Source organism: Dromiciops gliroides, chromosome 6 (genome assembly GCF_019393635.1).
Source record: "Dromiciops gliroides isolate mDroGli1 chromosome 6, mDroGli1.pri, whole genome shotgun sequence".
Taxonomy (NCBI): domain Eukaryota; kingdom Metazoa; phylum Chordata; class Mammalia; order Microbiotheria; family Microbiotheriidae; genus Dromiciops; species Dromiciops gliroides.
In genome coordinates, this window is record NC_057866.1 from 35972607 (window position 1) to 35993571 (window position 20965).

At 40.2% G+C, this 20965-nt stretch overlaps 1 protein-coding gene across 1 annotated transcript in view; it reads left to right on the forward strand.

Annotated features, from left to right (window-relative positions):
* Positions 1-20019, forward strand: part of LOC122730721 (APAF1 interacting protein) — a 38773-nt gene extending 18754 nt beyond the window's left edge. Inside the window, exons 2-7 of the mRNA XM_043970014.1 lie at positions 2693-2793; positions 8635-8683; positions 11118-11235; positions 12307-12442; positions 17809-17976; positions 19651-20019. Of these exons, the coding sequence (XP_043825949.1) occupies positions 2693-2793; positions 8635-8683; positions 11118-11235; positions 12307-12442; positions 17809-17976; positions 19651-19750 (672 nt within the window). The 3' untranslated portion in view covers positions 19751-20019. The remainder of the gene's footprint in view (positions 1-2692; positions 2794-8634; positions 8684-11117; positions 11236-12306; positions 12443-17808; positions 17977-19650) is intronic.
* The last annotated feature ends 946 nt before the right edge of the window (positions 20020-20965 follow it).

Sequence of the window (20965 nt, forward strand, 5' to 3'; positions counted from 1 at the left end):
TTAGTTTGGAGATCTGCTCACCAAAATTGTTACCACTGTGTGGGAAATTACATTTCTGATTGGAGAATGAGTAAGGACTTCTAAAGAGTTCCACAGTCCATGGACTGTGGCTGCTCAGGCTTTGAGGTTTATTTCTGGAATTAGAACTAAATTCTCAAGCAGTTGTCTCTAGACATTTTTGAGAAGTCACTCCTATCAGTAAAAAAAACTGTTAGCACTCACCCCCACTATGTGTCTACCTATTTATAAATTCTATACCGATAGTAATAGTATTCTGATAATTATGAATATTGTAAAACTTTTTAAAAGTAGAAATTTTAAAAGAATAAGATAAAAATGTGTGATCTTTGCATTAGTAGTGAATCACTAGGATTTGAGTAGGGGCACAGCATGGTCAGACTTGTACTCTATACAAATCATTCTGACAGCTGTGTGGAGGATGGATTAGAGAGAGGGAGAAATTTGGGACAGGGAAACTAATTAGGAAATGCCTTGGATCTAGGTGATGGTGCAGGAGCAAAAAGAAGAGGACAGATGGAAAGACCTTGTAGAGGTAGGAGTTAGCTTTATTGAATGTGTAGGGTGAAGAAGGAGGAAGAAACAAAGATGAGAGGGGCAGCTAGGTGGCTACCTGGATTCAGGAGGACCTGAGTTCAAATTCGGCCTCAGACACTTGACACCTATTAGCTGTGTGACCTTGGGCAAGTCACTTAACCCTCATTGCCCTGCAAAAAACAAAACAAAATAAAAAACAAAGATGAGACCTGTGCTGGGTCCTAGAATGATGATGGCCTTAGACCTGTAGGGTCAAACCCTATTACAAAAGGGACCACTGAACTCTACATAAGGATCCCTGTCAGCCACGCATCGACTGAGAAAACATATGAGCATTACCTCTGTTGCATGATATTTGTATTTATTTTGTTAAATATTTCCCAGTCACATTTTCCTACTGCCTCAGGCCGCTTCCTCCTTCAGGCCTCCCCTCCTACACACACACACACACACACACACTTTCTCTCTCTCTCTCTCTGCTTTAGAAAAATTTGGCATAGGAGTGAGTTTGGTGGAAGGGCATAGATACTGTAATAAGATCAGCAGCAAATCTCTACCCGTCCATATGTGCTACTCACTCTGCCCCATCAGTGAAGGCCCTCCCCTCCTAAGGGGGGGTCTGCTGAGCTATGGGGTGATTTGGTTTAGGGGGTGGGGGGCACAGATATAATTGGCATGCTAAGATGGGGAGATTTTTTTTCCCAGTAGTAGTGCAGCTCTTTCTATGGGTTCCTAGGTTATAATGGCTCGGAAGGGCCAGTGCTGAACTGGAGGATGAGGGTAGGTGTGGTTGTTTTGGAAACAAGCCTTACCATTGGCTGTTTTGGGGAAGGTGGGATACAGACTAGCTTTGCACCCCCTACTCCTTGATTGTCCACCCTTTGAGGCTACCACTCTGGGGACTATTGATCTTGATGACTGAGGCTTTCTGCCACACAGGATGTCCCACAGAATCACATTTCATCATTGGAAGAGACCTAAGAAACCACCTAGCGCAGGTATACTTCGTGTGTTTTGTGCCATGGATCCCTCTGTCTTTCTACTTAGGCCTCCGGACCCCTTTTTCAAAAGAATGTTTTTAAATGCATAATAAAATACATAAGATTACAAAGGAAATGGATACCAGGCTAAGAAGCCGCAATCTGGCTCTACCCCTTTCTGAACAAAACTTGTCTCTGCAGCATGTGTGTAACAACAGTCTCTTCTAGCCTGTACTTGCAGCCCTCCAGTAAGGGGGTGAAAGAGGAAAAAGCCTAACGGGTGGAGACCTGCAAGCGTGCTGCAGAGAAAGAGGGCTTTCCCATCCATTGGGGAATGGCTGAAAAATTGTGGGATGAGATTATGATGGAACACTCGTGCTATAAGAAATGATGATCAGGATGCTATCAGAAAAACCTAGAAAGGCTGACATGAGCTGATGCAAAGTGAAATGTACTGTGTACAAAGTAAAGCAATATTGTAAGATGATCAGCTGTGCATGACTTAGCTATTTTCAGCAATATAAGGATCCAAAACACCTCTGAAGGACTTATGATGAAAAATGCTATCCATCTCCAGAGAAAGAATTGATGGTGTCTGAATACAAATTGAAGCATAATTTCTTTTAGTTCCTTTTCCCTAAGTTTTGGGTTTTGGGGTTTTTTTGGTCATTTTTCTTTCGCAACCTGGCTAATGTGGAAATGTTTTGCATGACTACACATGTATAAGTTATATTGAATTGCTTAAGTTCTTAAGGGGGGGTGGGGAGGGAGGGAGGAAGAGAATTTGGAACACAAAGTTTTAAAAATCGATGTTAAATATTGTTCTTACATGTAGTTTGAGGGAAAAATAAAATTCTAAATTCTTTAAAAAAAAAAAAAAAGAGGGCTTTCAAGGAAAGGCCAAAGAGGGTGATCATTCACTATCTAAAATTGAAGATTACTTTCATTAATATGTAGGCTCCTGTCTTTTATAAAGCCATAAATCCATTTTTGTATGTACTGATAGGAAGTAGATTCTTGCAGAATATTTTAGAAAAGATAAAATGCATCAGTAAGAGTCAATAAGGGAACTGTAAAAGATTCTACTATTTTCTAGATAACAGAACATGATGGAATGATGATGAAAATAATTTCCACCTCTCCCTTCTTCCTTTAAGGACAAGGAACATCCAAGAAATCTGATTCCTGAGCTCTGCAAACAGTTTTACCATTTGGGCTGGGTCACTGGCACTGGAGGAGGGATTAGCTTGAAGCATGGGTAAGTTATTGACCAGCTTCATTTTTGAGATCCAGCCATGTGCATGTTCCACAAGGCACGCACCTCGTCCCCACACCCGGCTGAATCCATGTTATTTGTATGTTAATGTACCTGTGACTCCACAAAAGAAAGGAAGAATGCTCTGTAGAAAAGATGCTCTTTGTCCTCTAGTTTCACACTGAGAAGAACACCTCAATCTTTAATCCTTGGAGAACCAGAGCTGAAGCGGTTAATGTATCCTACAGATATTCACAGAACGCCTCTTGTAGTCCAGTCACTGCTAAGTGCCGTAGGGAATACAAAATGAAGAGAGATTTCCATCCAGTATAAAAGAAACATTGGTTAAAATTTGAGGTTCTTACATTTTAAGAGTTGTTTGGGTGGCCATTTAAGGGAGTGAGTTTCCCATGTTAGGGAGACCAACACAGGCTGGAGACGGTTGTAGAAGGGTTTTATATGTCAGGTTTACGACTTGGACTAGGCCTCACCTCAAGTTCTCTTGGCCTTGTTTTTCCCTCAAGGTGCCACGCTCTGTCTACTCTGCCCTTGCCTCCACACCCTTACTTCCTGTTCCCTCACAAGGGCCTACTAAATGCTCAATGACTGATTAATTAAGCCTGTTGTTTTACCATGAATCTGACGCACCCCCGTGACTCGACTCAGGCGACATCCTGTGGTCCACATAGTGCCACTTGTGACAATGTCGCAGTAACGAAGGTGCCGAGTCTCCAATACTGTCATATTATTAAGCAACAGCCTTCATAGAATTCTAGAAAGCTGCTGTGTGTGTGGTCGGCTTTGCATTGGCCTTCATTGAAACCTGTCTCTTCAAACTGCCTTTGGAAGAACCACCCAGGGACACCCGGGGCACAGGTGAAATTCTTAGGAGGAAAGGGTTTTTGGTCTGTCCTAAAGGAATTTGCATTCTGTTAACAGAAGCCTCACTTTCGCTTAGTTTTCCAGGTCGCTGGCCCTCTGCTGAGCTCTCACAAACTTCTGCTACCGGACGTTCTGAAATCTGAGCCCCTTTTTATCACTGGTCAACCCAAGTGCTTGAGACCGGGCCTTTTCCTTAATCCACTGGTTAATGGTTGTACCGCTCCCCCTAGAGGTCACTGTAGGAAACGAATCTCTAATTTTGCCACCTCCCTACATGGTATCCCTGCTAGAAGAATGCAGGTTTGTGGGGCAGGCACAATGAAGACGTTTGCCAATGTTTCACATTAAACTTACCATGAACCTCACAGCTGCTGATACATTCATCAGTATTTCCAATCGGTATGATTTTCTTAGGCCAGTCTTCTAAAATTGTGTGTTTGAAATAAATTAAAACTAACCTAACAGCCCAGTAGCACCATGCTGACAGACTAAGCCAGCCTTTGAGCTTATGGTATTATTTATTGTTTTTTTTTTAAACATTGTATTTTTTTAAATGTTTTTTAAAAATACTTTTTCCAAGATACCTCCTTCCATACATGTCTTCTAAGAAAAAGCTCAAGCCCTTGCCTACCCTATGGTGAGCACAAGCAGTTCATAAACATCTCATAGCAAAAAGTCCCAAGAGCATGACCCCACGTGCTGTTTTTAGAAGCAGCAGAAAAGGTGCTGTTGAACATGAGGTTCCAGGAGAGAGATCACATAAAAGCCAGGCAGCCTGCCTCCTTTAGGCACATGGTTAACCATAGAATTTGAGAGGGGGAAGAGCCCTTACATTTTACTCCTCTTTACAAATAAGGAGCCAGGCCCAGGGGAGAAAAGTGGCTAAGGCGGCCTAGAAGTAGAGCCAGGATTCAGAACCAGGTCTTTTGTCTCCAAGTCTAATCATCTTTGTATTACAGCGCCTTACCTCATCAAGTAAATAGTGTTTTACATTTTCACTGTACCTTCTTGATATTCATGCAAAGCTGCCTGGAGATGCATTTATTGAAATTATTTTCTCAAGCCCCTATTCTAGCAGGCACTAAACCAGGGACTGAACTAATTTAGGAATAAAAGGGTTAAAAATGGCTATTGAATATTCAGAAAACACATGAAAAGAGAAGCTTCTGATTATAAACAGATTATGGCTTCAGACTTCTGTTACCCTGCTTGTTGTGTTACATATTGTGGAGTTAGCCCTAAAAGATAAACTAGAAAGTGAGAATTAAGAATTCAAAACCTTTTTTATTGTTATTGTTAGTATCTTATTACAGAAGGAAAACTACACTTCAGTTTTGGTGTTTACCCCAACACGTGGCCAGTGGTTCCTTCTAAAATTAAAGTTCTGTCTGTCATCTTTGTATTTTCACATGAAGTACTCTCAGTGTGAAATTAAGTTTTTCTAAAGCTATTTAGCTAATCTTTCAATATCATAAAGTCTATAAATATACAGACAGCTTTCCACATGAGAGAGAACAGTAGCAATGTGAGATTCCATCTACTGTATAACTTGAATAAACAGAATAACACTAAAGATTTTCATTACTTTATGAGTGATTTACTCACAAGCAGCTTCATTCTTTATTTGGGTCCATTCCCAGAACAGCATGTATCTCTCTTAGCACGAAAAGTTCTAGTGCATATTAGGTTATTGTCCTATAGACCAGGACCTCTTAAACTTTTTCCACTCGCGACTCCTTTTCACCCAAGAAATTTTTACGTGACCCTTGGTATATAAGTATATAAAATAGTCATATATAACCTTTCACTGTTGCCAAATTTTACATGACCCCCACATTTAGTTATGCAAGCCTAGATGGGGTTGAGATAAAGCTTTGCTATAGATATTATGTTAGAATTGCATACATGTCTCATAAGGCAAAATGAGGGGGAGAGAGGCAATAGTATAAATAAGTTACAAGAACAGCAAAGGAGTTAACTTTCACAGCTACAGATAGGGGAAGAGTTCTTGATCAAAGAAGGGATAGAAAGGGTCACAAGATATAAAATGGACACTTGATTACATAAAATTAAAAGGCTTCTGTACCAACAAAATTAATGCAGGTAAAATTAGAATGGAAATACTTTACTTGGAAAAAAGAATCTTTCCAGCAAATTTCTCAGAAAAACGTCAAATATCCAAGGTATAAGCTGAATTGATTTGAATTCTGTATGAACAATTCACTTTGAAAGGATGAAATCCAAACTCTCTGTAGCCATGTGGGAAAATGCTCCAAATTACTAATAACAATAGAAATAAAAAACACAACTCAGATTCACCTCACACAAGGGATATGCTGGTAAATGTAACAACTGACTATCCCAGAAAGAAGATGTACCCACAATACACATTTAAGTTTAATCTGCTTTATTAACTTTTTCTTCGTCACTTTCTTGAGAATAAACAACCTACAAAACAACAGATCAAACTCTGACTTGTGGCCTTTGATGATTTTCAAGGTGTAAACACTCAAACTGACCATTTAACAATCATCTCTCCTGAGCTGGTATGAGCCGGCTCCAGGACACTCATACCTCACCTCCATCAGATTGACAAAGATGACCAGGAAGGAAAATGACCTTCGTTAAAGAGTGTGTAGAAGGGCAGGTCTGCTAATGCACTCGTGGTGGAGCTGTGCATCATTCAAGCCTTTCTGATAGGCATTGACCTAGTATGAGAAACCACTCCTAGGCTTATACCCCAAAGAGACTGAAGGAAAAGGATCCACATGTACAAAAATACTTATAGACTAGGAAACTAAGGGGGTGCCCACTAATTATGGAATGGCTAAAGAAATTATGATGTGTAAATGAAATATTATTATGCCTTCAGAATTGGCCAAAAAAGACTTAGGCTGAAATATATTTAATGTGATTGTACATATATAACCTATATCAGATTGTTTTCTTTCTTGGGGAGGGAGGGGTGGAAGGGAGGGAGAAAAATTTGGAACTCAAAATCTTATAAAAATAAATGTTGAAAACTATCTTTACATGTAATTGGAAAAAATAGGATGCTATTAAGATTGAGGAATTGGCAAAAAAAGATGATGTTAGAGAATTCTGGGGAAGATTTGTATGAACCGATAAAGAATGAATAGGTCAGAACTCAGAGAACCCATTATGTAGAAACATCAATATTCCAACGAGAAAAAAAGCTAGAAAAACCTAAGACGTCTGATGAAAGCCATGGGCAGCCACACCTGTAGAGCCCTGGTGATTTCCTGGGCGGCCTGCTTCCTCACAGAGGCGATAGCCTCAAGGCAGAGAAAAAGATGGATTTTCAGCCAAGACCCCTATGTGGATTTACTTTGTTTGATTTTGCTTATTTTTTCTCTTCTTCTTTTTTAAATTGAGAGGCAGTATTTGGGTTGGGGGAGGATGAAGGGACTGGCAACAGTGATGACAAAAGAGAAAAGCATCACCCCTTTGCATTAGAGAGAGGACGCCGTATTGGTAGGAACCCTAGGTAGAGATCACTCTCCTCTTTTTATAGTTGAGAAAATGGAGGTTCAGAGAAGGGAAGTTCTTTGCCCAAAGTCAGACAGCTAAGTAGCAAAACCAAAATTCAAATGCAGGCCTTTCGATGCCAAATCGAGTGATCCTTCTGTTATGGCAGTGGTTCCAGATTGTGGGGATTTCTTAGCTTTAAAAAAAATAAAACACATACGCCCCCCAAAAAACCCAGTAGTTATATAGTATTAAATGTTTTAAACAAATTTATATTTTTATTACTTAACAGCACCTTCATTGAAAACCACATATTTGTGAAACTTTCTCTATAGCAAGTATGCTTGTTTGCTTATGGATTTGCATTTTTCTGGGGAAAAAACCTCCTTTGTTCCTTGTCCTACAGTCATCTGGTCAACAAGCATTTTTTAAGAATCTACTTTGTGGCCAGGACAGTGCTAAGTTCTGGAGATTCGCCAAAAAAAAAAAAAAAAAAAAAAAAAAAAAAAAGGAAAGATAGTCCCCATTCTCAAGGAGCTCCCTTTTTAATGAGTAGACAACAGGCAAACAACTGCATGTATATATAAGACAGCTACAGTGTCAGCTGGTGGTAATCTCAGAGGGAAGACACTAAACACGGGTGGCACCAGGAGAACCTCTGGGAGGAGGAATTTGAGGTGTCCTGAAAGAAGCCAGATGTTAGGAACGACTGTATTTCTACATAGGGACGTTTGGATGTAGCTTCCTTAATAATTGAGGTGGCTGGCACAGGCAGCCCTGATAACTTTTTCCAGGTATTCCTGACACAGAGAACAAGTGTTCTTCCATATTCAAAGCATTACCATGTTTTTCCTAGAAAATGTCCTGCCATCTGGAAGAAGCAGGAAGTAGCACTGTAGTTTGGCAAGCCATTCACTAGAGGTCTCTGTACTTCATGTTTTCACACGTAAGGCCTTCTCCCTCTGAAAATTAAAGGAAGCACAATAGATTTTGTGAAATCCATTCATTGCTTAAGTTTCAGATCTGAATCACTTTTATTGAGCACGCTTTGACAACTGATCACTGGATTTCTAAAATGTGGTATTTGGATTATCTTTTAAAGACCTAAGTGAAAATACATGTGCACACATGGGGTCATACACACACACACACACACACACACACACACACACACAAAATAAGAACACATTTAACATTTGAAAGTATAAAGGGCTTTTCTCACAATTGGTACATGTTTAAACACAAATACTCAAGATTGCCTCAACTACAATATTGAGATTGTAAAATGAATTGACATCAGTTTTTCTTCAAAATAGTTTATTTAATATTGCAAGCAATTATATATCTAAGTATTTTATGTTTAAAGAGTTTTGAGCTACAAAGAACACTAAAGGTCAAAATTATGAAAAGAAACTTTCTATACACAAAAGAAAAAATTGTGGTTACATGTAAATTTCTGATTCCTTATTACAGCAATGAAATCTACATTGCTCCATCAGGAGTGCAAAAAGAGCGGATTCAGGTAAGATAAAGGGATATTTCTTAGGAAAGTCTTTCTACTTTTTGCTAAAGATCAGTTATTTTTTTTTTAAATAATCAATGGAGGTATCATTTTAAAATAAAGAAACGATCTTGGAATATAAAAGATGTGTGGATTTCTCAATGTGGGTACTCGCTTTAACCAGCATAGGCAGTCATCCCTGTATAGTTTGGTAAATGATCTTTGAGAGTTGCTGTAGCCAAAAACTTCTTCTCCCTGCGGCCAGTCTGGTGATGAGGCTCTCTAAATCTCGCCTGGTCTTCAAACCGCTTGGTGTCACCAGACCAGTATGGCAAAGGCTCTTAGAGGCAGGGCCTGCAATCAGTTGTGTTCTCAGACATAACTAGTTTCAAGAAGCTTCATCGCCTCATCACGGTGCTGAGTCCTGACTTGGCCGCTGCACTTCCATTTCTTCCTCTTGAGAATGAGGAATTTGTAAAGCAAAGTATTCCTTGTAACCCTTTTATGTTAGGAAAAAGCTAGACACAAAGTAGAGGGTTGTTGATTGGGGAGGGGCGAAACAAATTATAGTATGTTTATGGAGTACAGTATATATCAGACAAGCACAGAAAGGTTTACATGAATGGATGCAGAGTAGAGGAAAACAAACATACACAGGGACTACCGCAGGGTAAATGGAAAGAAAACAAGACAAAGACAGAATTCAATATTGTGTACTTAGAATCACCAAACTTGGCCTTGGAGAAGAATGGAGAGCATCTACTTTCCTTCCTTCTTTGCAGGAAAGGGAGAGGGCGAACGCCTTTTGTTCCCCTTTTTAATTTTTGTCATAAGGAATGGCTTACTTGGTAAGGGGAGAGGAAGAGGGTATTGTTACTAATAAAAATAAAATCGAAAGAGCAGTAATTGCCTTAATCATTGGGGGAAGGAAGGATCTACAACACTAGGGTCTTTTAATTTATTAAATTGCATTATTTGCATATGAAGTCTCAAGTCAGAATCTCTGTTTTGCAAAATGTTTAAAAAAATATAACTGAGGGGGCAGCTAGGTGGCACAGTGGATAGAGCACTGGCCCTGGATTCAGGAGTACCTGAGTTCAAATCTGACCTCAGACACTTAACACTTACTAGCTGTGTGACCCTGGGCAAGTCACTTAACCCCAATTGCCTCACTAAAAAAAAAAAATATGACTGATTAAACTTTAATTGGGGGGGAGAATCACCTATGGAGAAAAAACTAAAAATAATAAAATGAGAGGATTGCTCTAAATTGATTTCTAAGACTCCTTGCAGGTCTTTGAGTCCTTATGTAAAAATTTAAAAGTAGCTATATTGAGCACTTTGTCAATGCCTAGTTTCGTGCTATATGGTGAGTATGCTTTATATGTAATTACTATTTTGAAATTGCTTCCTTAATGTACAAAAAGGGACGTCTCATTTTGAAATCAGAATAATGATAGATCTGTGAGTATATATTTATGTAGCACTGGCTAGTGCCATTTTTAGCAATCAAGGAAGTTTGCTAAATTGTCTTCTCAAATGGCCTAAAATATCTAAGCCCAGTGTTTAAGTCCATTATACCTCCTCCTTAATCATTCAGCCCATCAGTAATTGGCTGGTACTTGGAGATAGCAATGAATAAAATATCCTGCAAGCTTTACTTCTGTTTTCTTCATAGAAGACATTTCTGTAATTGGAGGAATTGCTGTAGGTGTTTTAAAAAAGCTTATTCCATCCTACTGAACTGAGAAATAAAACCTGAGATCTGGTTGCAAAATGGAAGAACAAGTATTAATATTTAACAGGCAGAAGTTTTCTTTGTCACATAATCATAGCCCAATCCACATGCCTATACGTGTTCACTAATGCACCCCCGGCCTCAACATAGGTTCAGTTCTTGACTGTCCTAAAACAAAAATAAGAAGACACTCGTAATTGTTCTGATGAGTCCTTACTGAAAAACCTACCATATTCCGAAGATCTATGGTCCTCATAGCTCAAAGCTTTAGGATGGTTTCTTGCTTGCTTTAGATTTCTAAAATATGAATTCATCGCACATTCACCAGAGATTAGTGACTCCCCTTGTGAAGTCTCTGCATAGTTAGGAAGATGGATCCCAAGGTAAATTTCAGAATTTGTCACTTCACTGTCTATTTTCAGATAATCAGCAGGACTTAAGAGGTATAGAGTAGATTGCAATTTTGAAAATACTGATTTTTTTGTTCATCATAGTTGAAATAGAGATTTATGGATCAGGAAGATTAGATTTGAGGTTAAATCTATAGACTGTGGTTGGGAGGTTGGTAGACTAAATTCAGGAGTTAAATTTAATGAAAACAGAAGATGATTATTTTTATTATATATGCCTTTGAAATATATTTTCACCACTTCCACATACAACAGAAATATTTCCCCAAAACGACAGAAATTTGAGTATTTTTTTTCTTACCAACAGCCTGAAGACATGTTTGTTTGTGACATAAATGAACAAGATATCAGTGGACCTCCACCGTATAAGAACCTAAGGAAAAGCCAGTGTACGCCTCTCTTTATGAATGCTTACACTATGAGAGGTATGCAGGAAATGCTTTGACTCAAAGATTAATTGATCCATAATATGAGCTTTAGGTGTGATGGCATACATTTTCAAAAGGTGTCTTTTGAATTTAATTTTCTTACCTTTAATGTGCAAAAACTTAGACCCAAATGATCCTCTTCTTAGCTGGTTATTCCAGGGAGCAATAATTTAATTTCACCTGGAAATATGATTGAGACCCAGCTCCTCCTTTGAGGAGGTCATTTAACCAGCTCTGCCTGGAAGCCTTCATAAAAAAGAGTTGGACTCTAAGCCCACTGTGACCTAAAAACTTAGGGAACAGTGAAACTGCAGGTTTTAGACTTGGTAATTAAAATCAACTGCCAGATTTTAGTTATTAGAAATTTCTGTAGACAACAGACCCGAGAAGGCTCAGCCTGGAGGATAATTCAGAAATGCAGATTAGAGCAGTTTTCTAACCCTCATGATAGTTGTTCCTAACCTGGATTAGTACAAGAGTCGTGTGATGTAAAGGACATGTTTCTGTTAGCTCTTTTCAGGCAGCATTATTACCTATTGATTATTTTTATGCTTAGGAACAGGAATTAGTCCAGCACCAGCAACATGACTGACGTGGTCACCAGCTGTTGAATTAACAACTATTGTGTTAAAGGAAGTAAATTGTTTCTGATTAAGGCCTGCACAAATTTCACCTCTTCCCTCAGCTCCATTTATGGTCTACATTCAGTAGGTCTTCAGGAAATGTCAGCTAACCCCTCTCTGCCTCAGTATAGTGACACTTCCAACAAACAACTTTATTGGAGCAATTATTTAATAAGATAGAATTTTTCATTCTTCTTTCAGTTTGATAAAAATTGATTTTTTTAAAAAAATTTTCTGCCCTAACCCAAGCCCTCAGCATTTATTAGCCTAGTACATTATGCTAGGGAGGGAGGAATGTGTGTGTGTGTGTGTGTGTGTGTGTGTGTGTGTGTGTGTGTGTGTGTGTGTGGAGAGAGAGAGAGACATACATATATACTGATGATTGACTTAGACGATAACTTTTGAAAAATTATTTTTAACCCAAAATCTTTTATTTTGCTTTAAGGAGCAGGAGCGGTGATCCACACTCATTCTAAGGCTGCTGTGATGGCCACCCTTCTCTATCCAGGACGGGAGTTTAAAATCACACATCAGGAGATGATCAAAGGAATCAGGAAATGCACCTCTGGAGGATGTTACAGGTATCACATCTTCCAGTTGGGAAGATTGAGGATTTCTTCTTCACTTTGGTAAACAGAACACTTGTCATTTGTAAGTTTCACATAGAATCTTTGGACTCGAAGGGGCTTTAATCATCCAGTAGTTCAGGGGTTAACCTTTTTTTGGTCAAAAGACGAGGCAGGGGAAGTCAGACGAACATTTGTTGCCTGCATTTATAATTGAAGAAAATGCACAAAGGTCAAAGTTAGTGAAAACAAATGTTTGGTTTTATCCCATCCAAGTTCACGGACCCCCCCTGGAATCTGTCCACAGACCCCTTGGTGGAGGTGAGATAGGGTGGAGGGCAGACCACAAATCTCAGTTAAAAACTTCTGAATTCGTCTAAACCCCTCCTTTTACAGATTAGGAAAAACTGTGTCTTCCATCACATCACACATTAAGTTGTAGATTAGCTGGATCTCAAACCCCTAAATCCTGTTATCCAGTGTAGCATATTTTTTACTTAGACTATAGCTATTTCATTTGATAAAATATTTTAGTGTGTATGTTATAGATGCCATTAATCAAATGCCTGAAGGTAAATTCTCAATGGAGCTAAGTCAAATGGGGACTCCTTTCCCTATAATAAGCAGACTCATATTTATGAAATCGTTCACAAAATCATGGATTTTTAAGTTCAAAGGAAAGGAAACTAAGGCTGAGATCTGTCAGCTGAGATCCCCATCTTCCAGATGCAGTCATCTCCCCGGGAGAGGTTGTCTTAAGTTAGGTGGATATTGCAGTGTTTCCATCGCAGTGCTTCTAAGATCTGTAACATCCCGGGCGTGGGAATGCCCTCCATGAACACTGAGAGCAGCTCCCACACCTCCTTAGATAACTTGGTTTCTGTGAATAGAAAATTCATCATCCCTCAGTGCCCAGCCTTCTAGTGGTTAACCTTTCTGACTGAGGGTGGCAGACACATGGCCTGTGACTGACCCAGAGCAGAAGCTTTCATCTTTGTTGTGATCTGCTGTACTCTGACACTTGTTTGGGGTTTTCTGTTATTGTCCTTGTTGTTTGCTAGATCTTCTTTTGTTATTTTTTTATTTTAATAAACATTTTTATTAAAGTTTTGAGTCCCAAATTCTGTTCCTCCTTCCCTCCCCACTCCCTGAGGTGGGAAGCAATCAGATATAAGTTATACATGTGCAATTATGTAAAATATTACAAAATTAGTCATTTTGTATAAGAAAACTCAAAAAAAAATGAAAAGTAGCGTGCTTCAGTCTGTGTTCAATCAATACCAGTTCTTTCTCTGGAGGTAGATAGTGCACTTCATCATTAGTCCTTTGAGATTGTCTTGGATTATTGTCTTGCTAAGAATAGTTGAGTCATTCACCGTTCTTCATCAAACAGTATTGCTGTCACTGTGTACAATGTTCTTCTGGTTCTGTTCACTTCACTATATATCAGTTAATATAAGTCTTTCCAGGCCTTTCTGAAATCATCCTGTTTTGTCATTTCTTATAGCACAAAATATTCCATTACAGGCATATATCACAGCTTGTTTAGCCTTTCCAAAATCGATGGGCATCTTTTGATTTCCAATTCTTAGCCACACTCTTGACATTTGTACTTGACACTTGGTATAACCTGTTAGAAGAACGATACCAATTAAGTTGTCCTTGCAGAGAAGCGTACACTACCACCACCACCACCCTAGATTCCCCACCACCACTACCACAACAAAACAAAACAAAAACCCTACCTAGGCACAGGATATCAGCAGAAAATTCTTAACACTTGTTGCATCTAATGACACTGAATATCATTCACATCAGGACACATACACAGTGCCAGTGCTCAAGTGAAAGCTGGGCATTGCACGGTAAGAGATGACATTCTTTATTACTAATGCCTTTTCTTTATACCAAATATCCTTCAAAACTACCCGACTTGGCTGGTTGAGCTCTAGTGTCTTTGCAGTTGAGTAGGACATTGGTTGTAGTGAAAGATGCCTGAGATTGGCATGAGAACAGCTGTGAGGGATCTTGGCTCCTTTCCTGAAGGCCAGCAAGACAGAGCCAGAGCTCTAGTCACACCCCATTTTGCAGATAAGCCACTGGTGAGGGTCGGACCCTTCCTATGAATGGCAGAGACAGAGAGACGGGTTATTGGATGAGGCCAGCCATTCTCCCACTATGCTCTCTTCCCCTCTCCAGTCTCTCTCTGTCTCTATCTCTCTCCCTCCCTCTTTTTTTTTTTTTTTTTTAGTGAGGCAATTGGGGTTAAGTGACTTGCCCAGGGTCACACAGCTAGTAAGTGTTGAGTGTCTGAGGCCGGATTTGAACTCAGGTACTCCTGAATCCAGGGCCGGTGCTCTATCTATCCTGCCCCCGATCTTTTTTGATATCTGTGTGTGTGTGTGTGTGTGTGTGTGTGTGTGTGTGTGTGTGTGTGTGTGGTGAAGCAGCAAAAAAATCTAGTTGTTAAACTGGAGAAGGATCTGGATGGCCTACAGGCCTCTACAGTGCCCCTCTACAACTAGCTTCATTTTTTTCATTCAATAGGATAGATGTGCTCAAAGCTATTTTCTTAGGGTAGTTTAATTTCATTTTTTAATATCATTGTTGACATTGCAGAGATAACATTCTCTTTATGGTATAATCTTCATAAGATAAATATTGAGTGACTCAGGGTGTCTTTATTTCACAGGGTGGTTATGTAGAAAGGACTTTTAACCCTTAAAAGCCCTATAGGAATGGGAGATGATTATTTACAGTGTCATCAGGATAAGATTTAGAACTAGCCGAGATACTTAAGCATTTTACTCTTGCTTGCTTCCACATGTTGTGAGGTACCTCCCTGGCCTTCAGGCACCTCAAAAGGGCCATGATACATGTGCTTCCACATAAAAGGATGGTTGATAAGGAAGCAAATATAATTCAGGAAAAACATAGAAGCAATGGAGAGATCTCGTGATAGGCCAGGGGAACACGGGTGTCAGCACATGTAGAATGGGGATCAAAATGATAGTCCAGGGAAGAAGAGGGTACACATAAGTGAGGAAAGGGCACAGTCAGTAGATTGATTTTGACTTTGGTGCCTGGGTGAGGGATTTAATTCTGTGGAAGACAGAATGGAGTTAATCAAATAGTATTCAGCATATTCTTTTTTTTTTTTTTTAAGTGAGGCAGTTGGGGTTAAATGATTTGCCCAGGGTCACACAGCTAGTAAATGTTGTGTCTGAGGCCGGATTTGAACTCGGGTCCTCCTGAGTCCAGGGCTGGTGCTCTATCCACTGCGCCACCTAGCTGCCCCTCAGTATATTATTTGTTTTTGTTTTTGTTTTTTGAGGGGCAATTGGGGTTAAGTGACTTGCCCAGGGTCACACAGCTAGTAAGTGTTAAGTGTCTGAGGCCAGATTTGAACTCAGGTACTCCTGAATCCAGGGCCAGTGCTCTATCTACTGCGCCATCTAGCTGCCCCCCCCCAGTATATTCTTAAAGTAAGCTTGTGGGTGGCTTGGACCAAAATTAGGCAGAAGCTTTGGGCATCCATGTCTTTCATGACACTTTGTAACCAGCTGCTCATTGCTCAAGCCAAGTGACGGGCAGCTGCAGCCTTCAGCAGGGAAGCTGCCTACATTGTATTTAGTCATGTGACAGCTGCTCAATTTGAACCCTTCCTTTAGTTAAGAAAGTACATGCTCTGGTGAGGGGCAGCTAGGTGACGCAGTGGATAATGCACCAGCCCTGGATTCAGGAGGACCCGAGTTCAAATCTGGCCTCAGACACTTGACACTTACTAGCTGTGTGACCCTGGGCAAGTCACTTAACCCTCATTGCCCCACCCCCCCCCCAAAAAAAGAAGTATGTGGTCTGGTTAGAGATTTCAAAAGGAACCAGATTTGGAAGTAGAAAGCTGGGCTTCAGTCTCCACAACTAAGTGCCCTTGTGACCTGAGGCAAGTCACCACAGGAGTCCAGACAAGAGAAAACATCCTGGGTTGGGAGGAATTGATTGATGTCTAATGTCTACTAGCGAAACCCGTCAGGGAGGGAACAGTTTTAATATGGGGTATATAGTGAGTCCCGAGAGTATTCTGGCAGTCGTAAGCACTCCAGAATTCAGAGCAGTACGTAGAAGTTACAAGAATGCAGATTTTAACACAATATCATATAAAAGTTACCAACAGTCAAACCTGTCCAGAAATAGATAGTTGTCTTATAAGGGAGTGAACTTCCTGGCACCCAGGGCTTCAAATTAGATGGCCACGTGTAGGTAGTTTTAGAAGAGATTTATGCTTTAGGTAGATTAGACTAGGTGACTTCTGGGGTCTCTTTCTCACTCTGTGAAATCCAACTGCATTTTAATCAGCAGAGGTCTTTGGGTTGGATTTTTCATAGGAAAATGTTTCTTTGATATCTTTTCACACACCTTTCAGAGAAGGAGAATGAGTTGAGACATTCTACAGGTATTTGATAATTCAAAAATGTTATTAAGACTTAAATAACTGTTGGGGAGCTTTGGGGAAGCCTCAATATTGTAATTGCCTCTAGAAGATGATTTTTCCCCTTCTGTGGAAAAACTTGGGCAGCTAGGGGACACAGCCAAACCTGGAGGCAGGAAGACTCATCTTCCTGAGTTCAAATGTGACCTCAGACACTTACTAGCTGTGTGACCCTGGGCATGTCACTGTACCCTTTTGCCTCAGTTTCCTCAGCTGTAAAATGAGCTGGAGAAGCAAATGTCAAACCACTCCAGTATCTTTGCCAAGAAAACCCCAAATGGGGTCACGAATGAAAACGACTCAACAAAAGTGGAAAAACTTACTTCTGCAAGCAGTCATTTTTTAAAAATTTCATTCAAAGTATATTAAGTATCTGCCAAGTTCAAGCTTGATTGTAGAAGCATTCTTATTCATCTCTCCAAGATTCCTTGGATCCTGCCAACATTCAAGATGGGGGGAAATTGTGTATTGTTTCAAAATTTCTACTTAATAAGTAGTTCCATCACTAATCCTTTCTGTGCTTCTGAGCCTCAGATTTAGTATTTCCTGTCTTCATTTCTTCATTTTAGAATACTGTCCTCATCTGTGCTTCAAGGAAAATACCTGTATGATCTTGATGACTTCTTTGCTGGGTGGTGGTATACTCTACAACTTTCTGACACTTCACAGTAGATGGGTGCCAAAATCTGAAGCCCATTTTGGTACAGATGCTTGTGCAAGATCTGTGGGATAACATGCAACATCTTGCTTAGAGAGAGCTTGGCAGTGACTTTCCAGGATGAAGACTCAGTGTCTCTCTGACTAAAACAACTTGGAAAGTAATAGTAGAATTTTTCTTGGTGAATGTAACTTGTTTGAAATGAGAAAAAATGCGACCTATTTCTTCTTGTAGATACGATGACATGCTGGTGGTCCCCATTATTGAGAATACACCAGAGGAAAAGGACCTCAAAGAACGAATGGCTCGAGCCATGAATGAATACCCCGATTCCTGTGCTGTGTTAGTCCGGCGCCATGGAGTATACGTCTGGGGAGAAACATGGCAGAAAGCCAAAACCATGTGAGTACAAAAGAAAAACAATTTGGGGAGCTCATCAGGTAAAATACTTGTGTGTGGGTACTCTAAAAAGGGAAAATAGGGGGCCGCTAGGTGGCACAGTGGATGGAGCACTGGCACTGGAGTCAGGAGGACCTGAGTTCAAATCTGGCCTCAGACACTTAACACTTACTAGGTGTGTGACCCTGGGAAAGTCACTTAATCCCAATTGTCTCACCCCACCCCACCCCCCAAAAAAAATTAAAACATGTTGGATATTCACATTTAAGATAAATTCTCAGTCCATCTATAAAGCATTTAAATCGGGTTGCCTAAGTCCAGGCCAGGGTAGTTACACCAGCCATTCCTCTATGCTTAGCCATCCATTTCTGGCATAAATCTTTTCCTCACTAGTCATTTGCCCAGTGTTTAGGTTTTAATCAGCTGATTTAGCTTTGCAGTGTCTTTCATTAGTTCCAGATTTTAGGCTTAATATGCATATTCCAACTTATTAACCTAAAAGGCTTCAAGAAAAGATTAATTAGAGCTTACATTAAAACAGCAATGAATATATCACAACATATATGGAGGATGAATTTAATTTTCCATATTTTAAGTAATTCATTATTTCTTAGAAATTTGCTTTTTAGGTAATCACAAATTATCAGATTTGCTACATTGATTCTGAAGACAGTAGAGAAAACAAAATATTTTGAAGGTAGCACTTGTCTTATGAAAAACACCTAATGTAGGCTTGTGTGCCTTTTTCCTTTCTTTCTTTTTTTTTTTTTTTTTTTTGCTGAAGCAATTGGGGTTAAGTGACTTGCCCAGGGTCACACAGCTAGTATAAGTGTCTGAGGCTGGATTTGAACCCAGGTCCTCCTGAATCCAGGGCCAGTGATCTATCCACTATGCTATCTAGCTGCCCCACCTTTTTCCAATAAAAACAAACAAACCCATATTTCACTCAGTATTTCCAAGGATCTGTAATGTCATTGGTGTACAGGGCTTCCTTCCATTGATTCACCATAATCCATCTTCATCTTCATGGATGATCTTTGTCAGTTGTTCTGGCCCCAGATCTGCTTAGGCCCATGACCAACGTCATGAGGATGTTCTCAAAATTCAGTCTGATCTGTGGGTGATGATACCAGTGGTGAAGATAGTGTCATCATCATTGCTTCTGTGATGAAATAATGGGCTTTAGCAGATACTCAATATAGATTAATCTCCAGGTGGGTCTTTTGTATCCAATTTTTTTTTAATAGCATATTTCTTTTTTATTTTATTTATTTATTTTTTTTAGTGAGGCAGTTGGGGTTAAGTGACTTGCCCAGGGTCACACAGCTAGTAAGTGTTAAGTGTCTGAGGCCGAATTTGAACTCAGGTACTCCTGACTCCAGGGCCGGTGTTCCATCCACTGCGCCACCTAGCTGCCCCTTTTGTATCCAATTTTAAATCTCACACTTCACTGGCACTTTCTCCTAAGGTCACTTTTGATCTTTGCTGAGCAAAGGGGATGGGCCCCTCTGTTCCTGTTTCACAAGTCGGCAACAAGTACTGCCCATGAGCAGAAAAGAAGACGCACCAAAAATGAGCCAAGGCAGAGCATGGGGCGGAGAGGAGACACACGCAGGCTGGTCACACACAGGTCCTCCAAAGCTCTCAAGCTCCTCTTTCCATTTTCTTCTTTTACAGGTGTGAGTGTTATGACTACTTGTTTGACATCGCAGTCTCAATGAAGAAAGTTGGGCTGGACCCAAGCCAGCATCCAGCTGGAGAAAATGGAATTCTCTGAGCCAGGGCTTCATTTTATCCAGGGACTGAGCTGTAGTCCAGATCATGAATTCTGGAAAAGGAGGAGGCTACCTGTGCCCTTTCTGTAAATGTACCACATGCTCATGGCAGATGTATTTTGTTATTAATATGCTGCAGATGCTACTCACAGAGTATGAATTTGTTCTTAACTTAATTCAGCAAATGTTGACTTTGTCATGTTTTACTATAACATGCAAGAATGAGAGCAAAAATATTATCCAACAAGGATAATAAAATAAAAATAAAGTACCCTTTGCTTGCCTCTTCTTCCCCCTCACATCCTTCAAGTAAACACTCCATGGCCAGAGCTGCATATGCTAATCACATTGATTGATAGGGATTTTTTTTCTCATAAAAATAGCAACAGAAGCTGGTACTTTTTTTTCTTGTTTTTACTATTTATTTACCACTTAATTGTGGATGGATTTTTTTTTTAATGTAAAATGATGATGCTGTTGCTGGTCTTATCGTTGCTTTGCCATAGGGAGCCCAGAAGTCCCCTTGGTTTTTCGGAAATGGAAGTGAATTGACTAGGTATAAATGCCAATTCTTTTAGCCAATCTCTTCCCAACATACCTTTTCACCATCATTTCCCTCCAGAGACTCTGGAGTCCAGTAAAATGAGCCACCTTCCTGGTCCTTGCTGACCACACATCAGCTTCCAGGCCCTTTCCTCTATCCCAGAAATGTGTCCAGCTCTCCTCCTCTGGGGACGCCTGGTTTCCTGCAAAACCCAACTGCCTCGTCTTCCCCAATCCTCCCAGCTGATACTGCCTGCTCCCCTTGTGCCTTCTGGTGCTCCGCTAGGGGCTGGCAGGGAGCACTGGTTTTGCTTTTAGCATATTGCCTTCTGTCCACTAGGAATTTAATAAATGCTAGTTAATCTAACCCAGAGAAGCCTCAGTCTGGTGAGTTATTAGCAATGTCCTGTCCCTAGTGGAGACTGCCACAGTTAAGAAGAATAGTTATTCATTCAATAAACATTGTCTTTGCTCTTAACGAGTTGTATTATAATCTAGAATTAAAAATAGACCCCAACAGTTGTGACACAAAGGAGAGTGGAAGGGCAAGGGGGAGGTACTGATAAATTGCAGTGAGAAATGTTATGGGGGGAAGGTAACACTTTCTCTTCTTGGGGGGGCTCAGGGAGGTACCCCCTGAATTGGAGCTTGAAAAAGGGGAGACACACCCACAG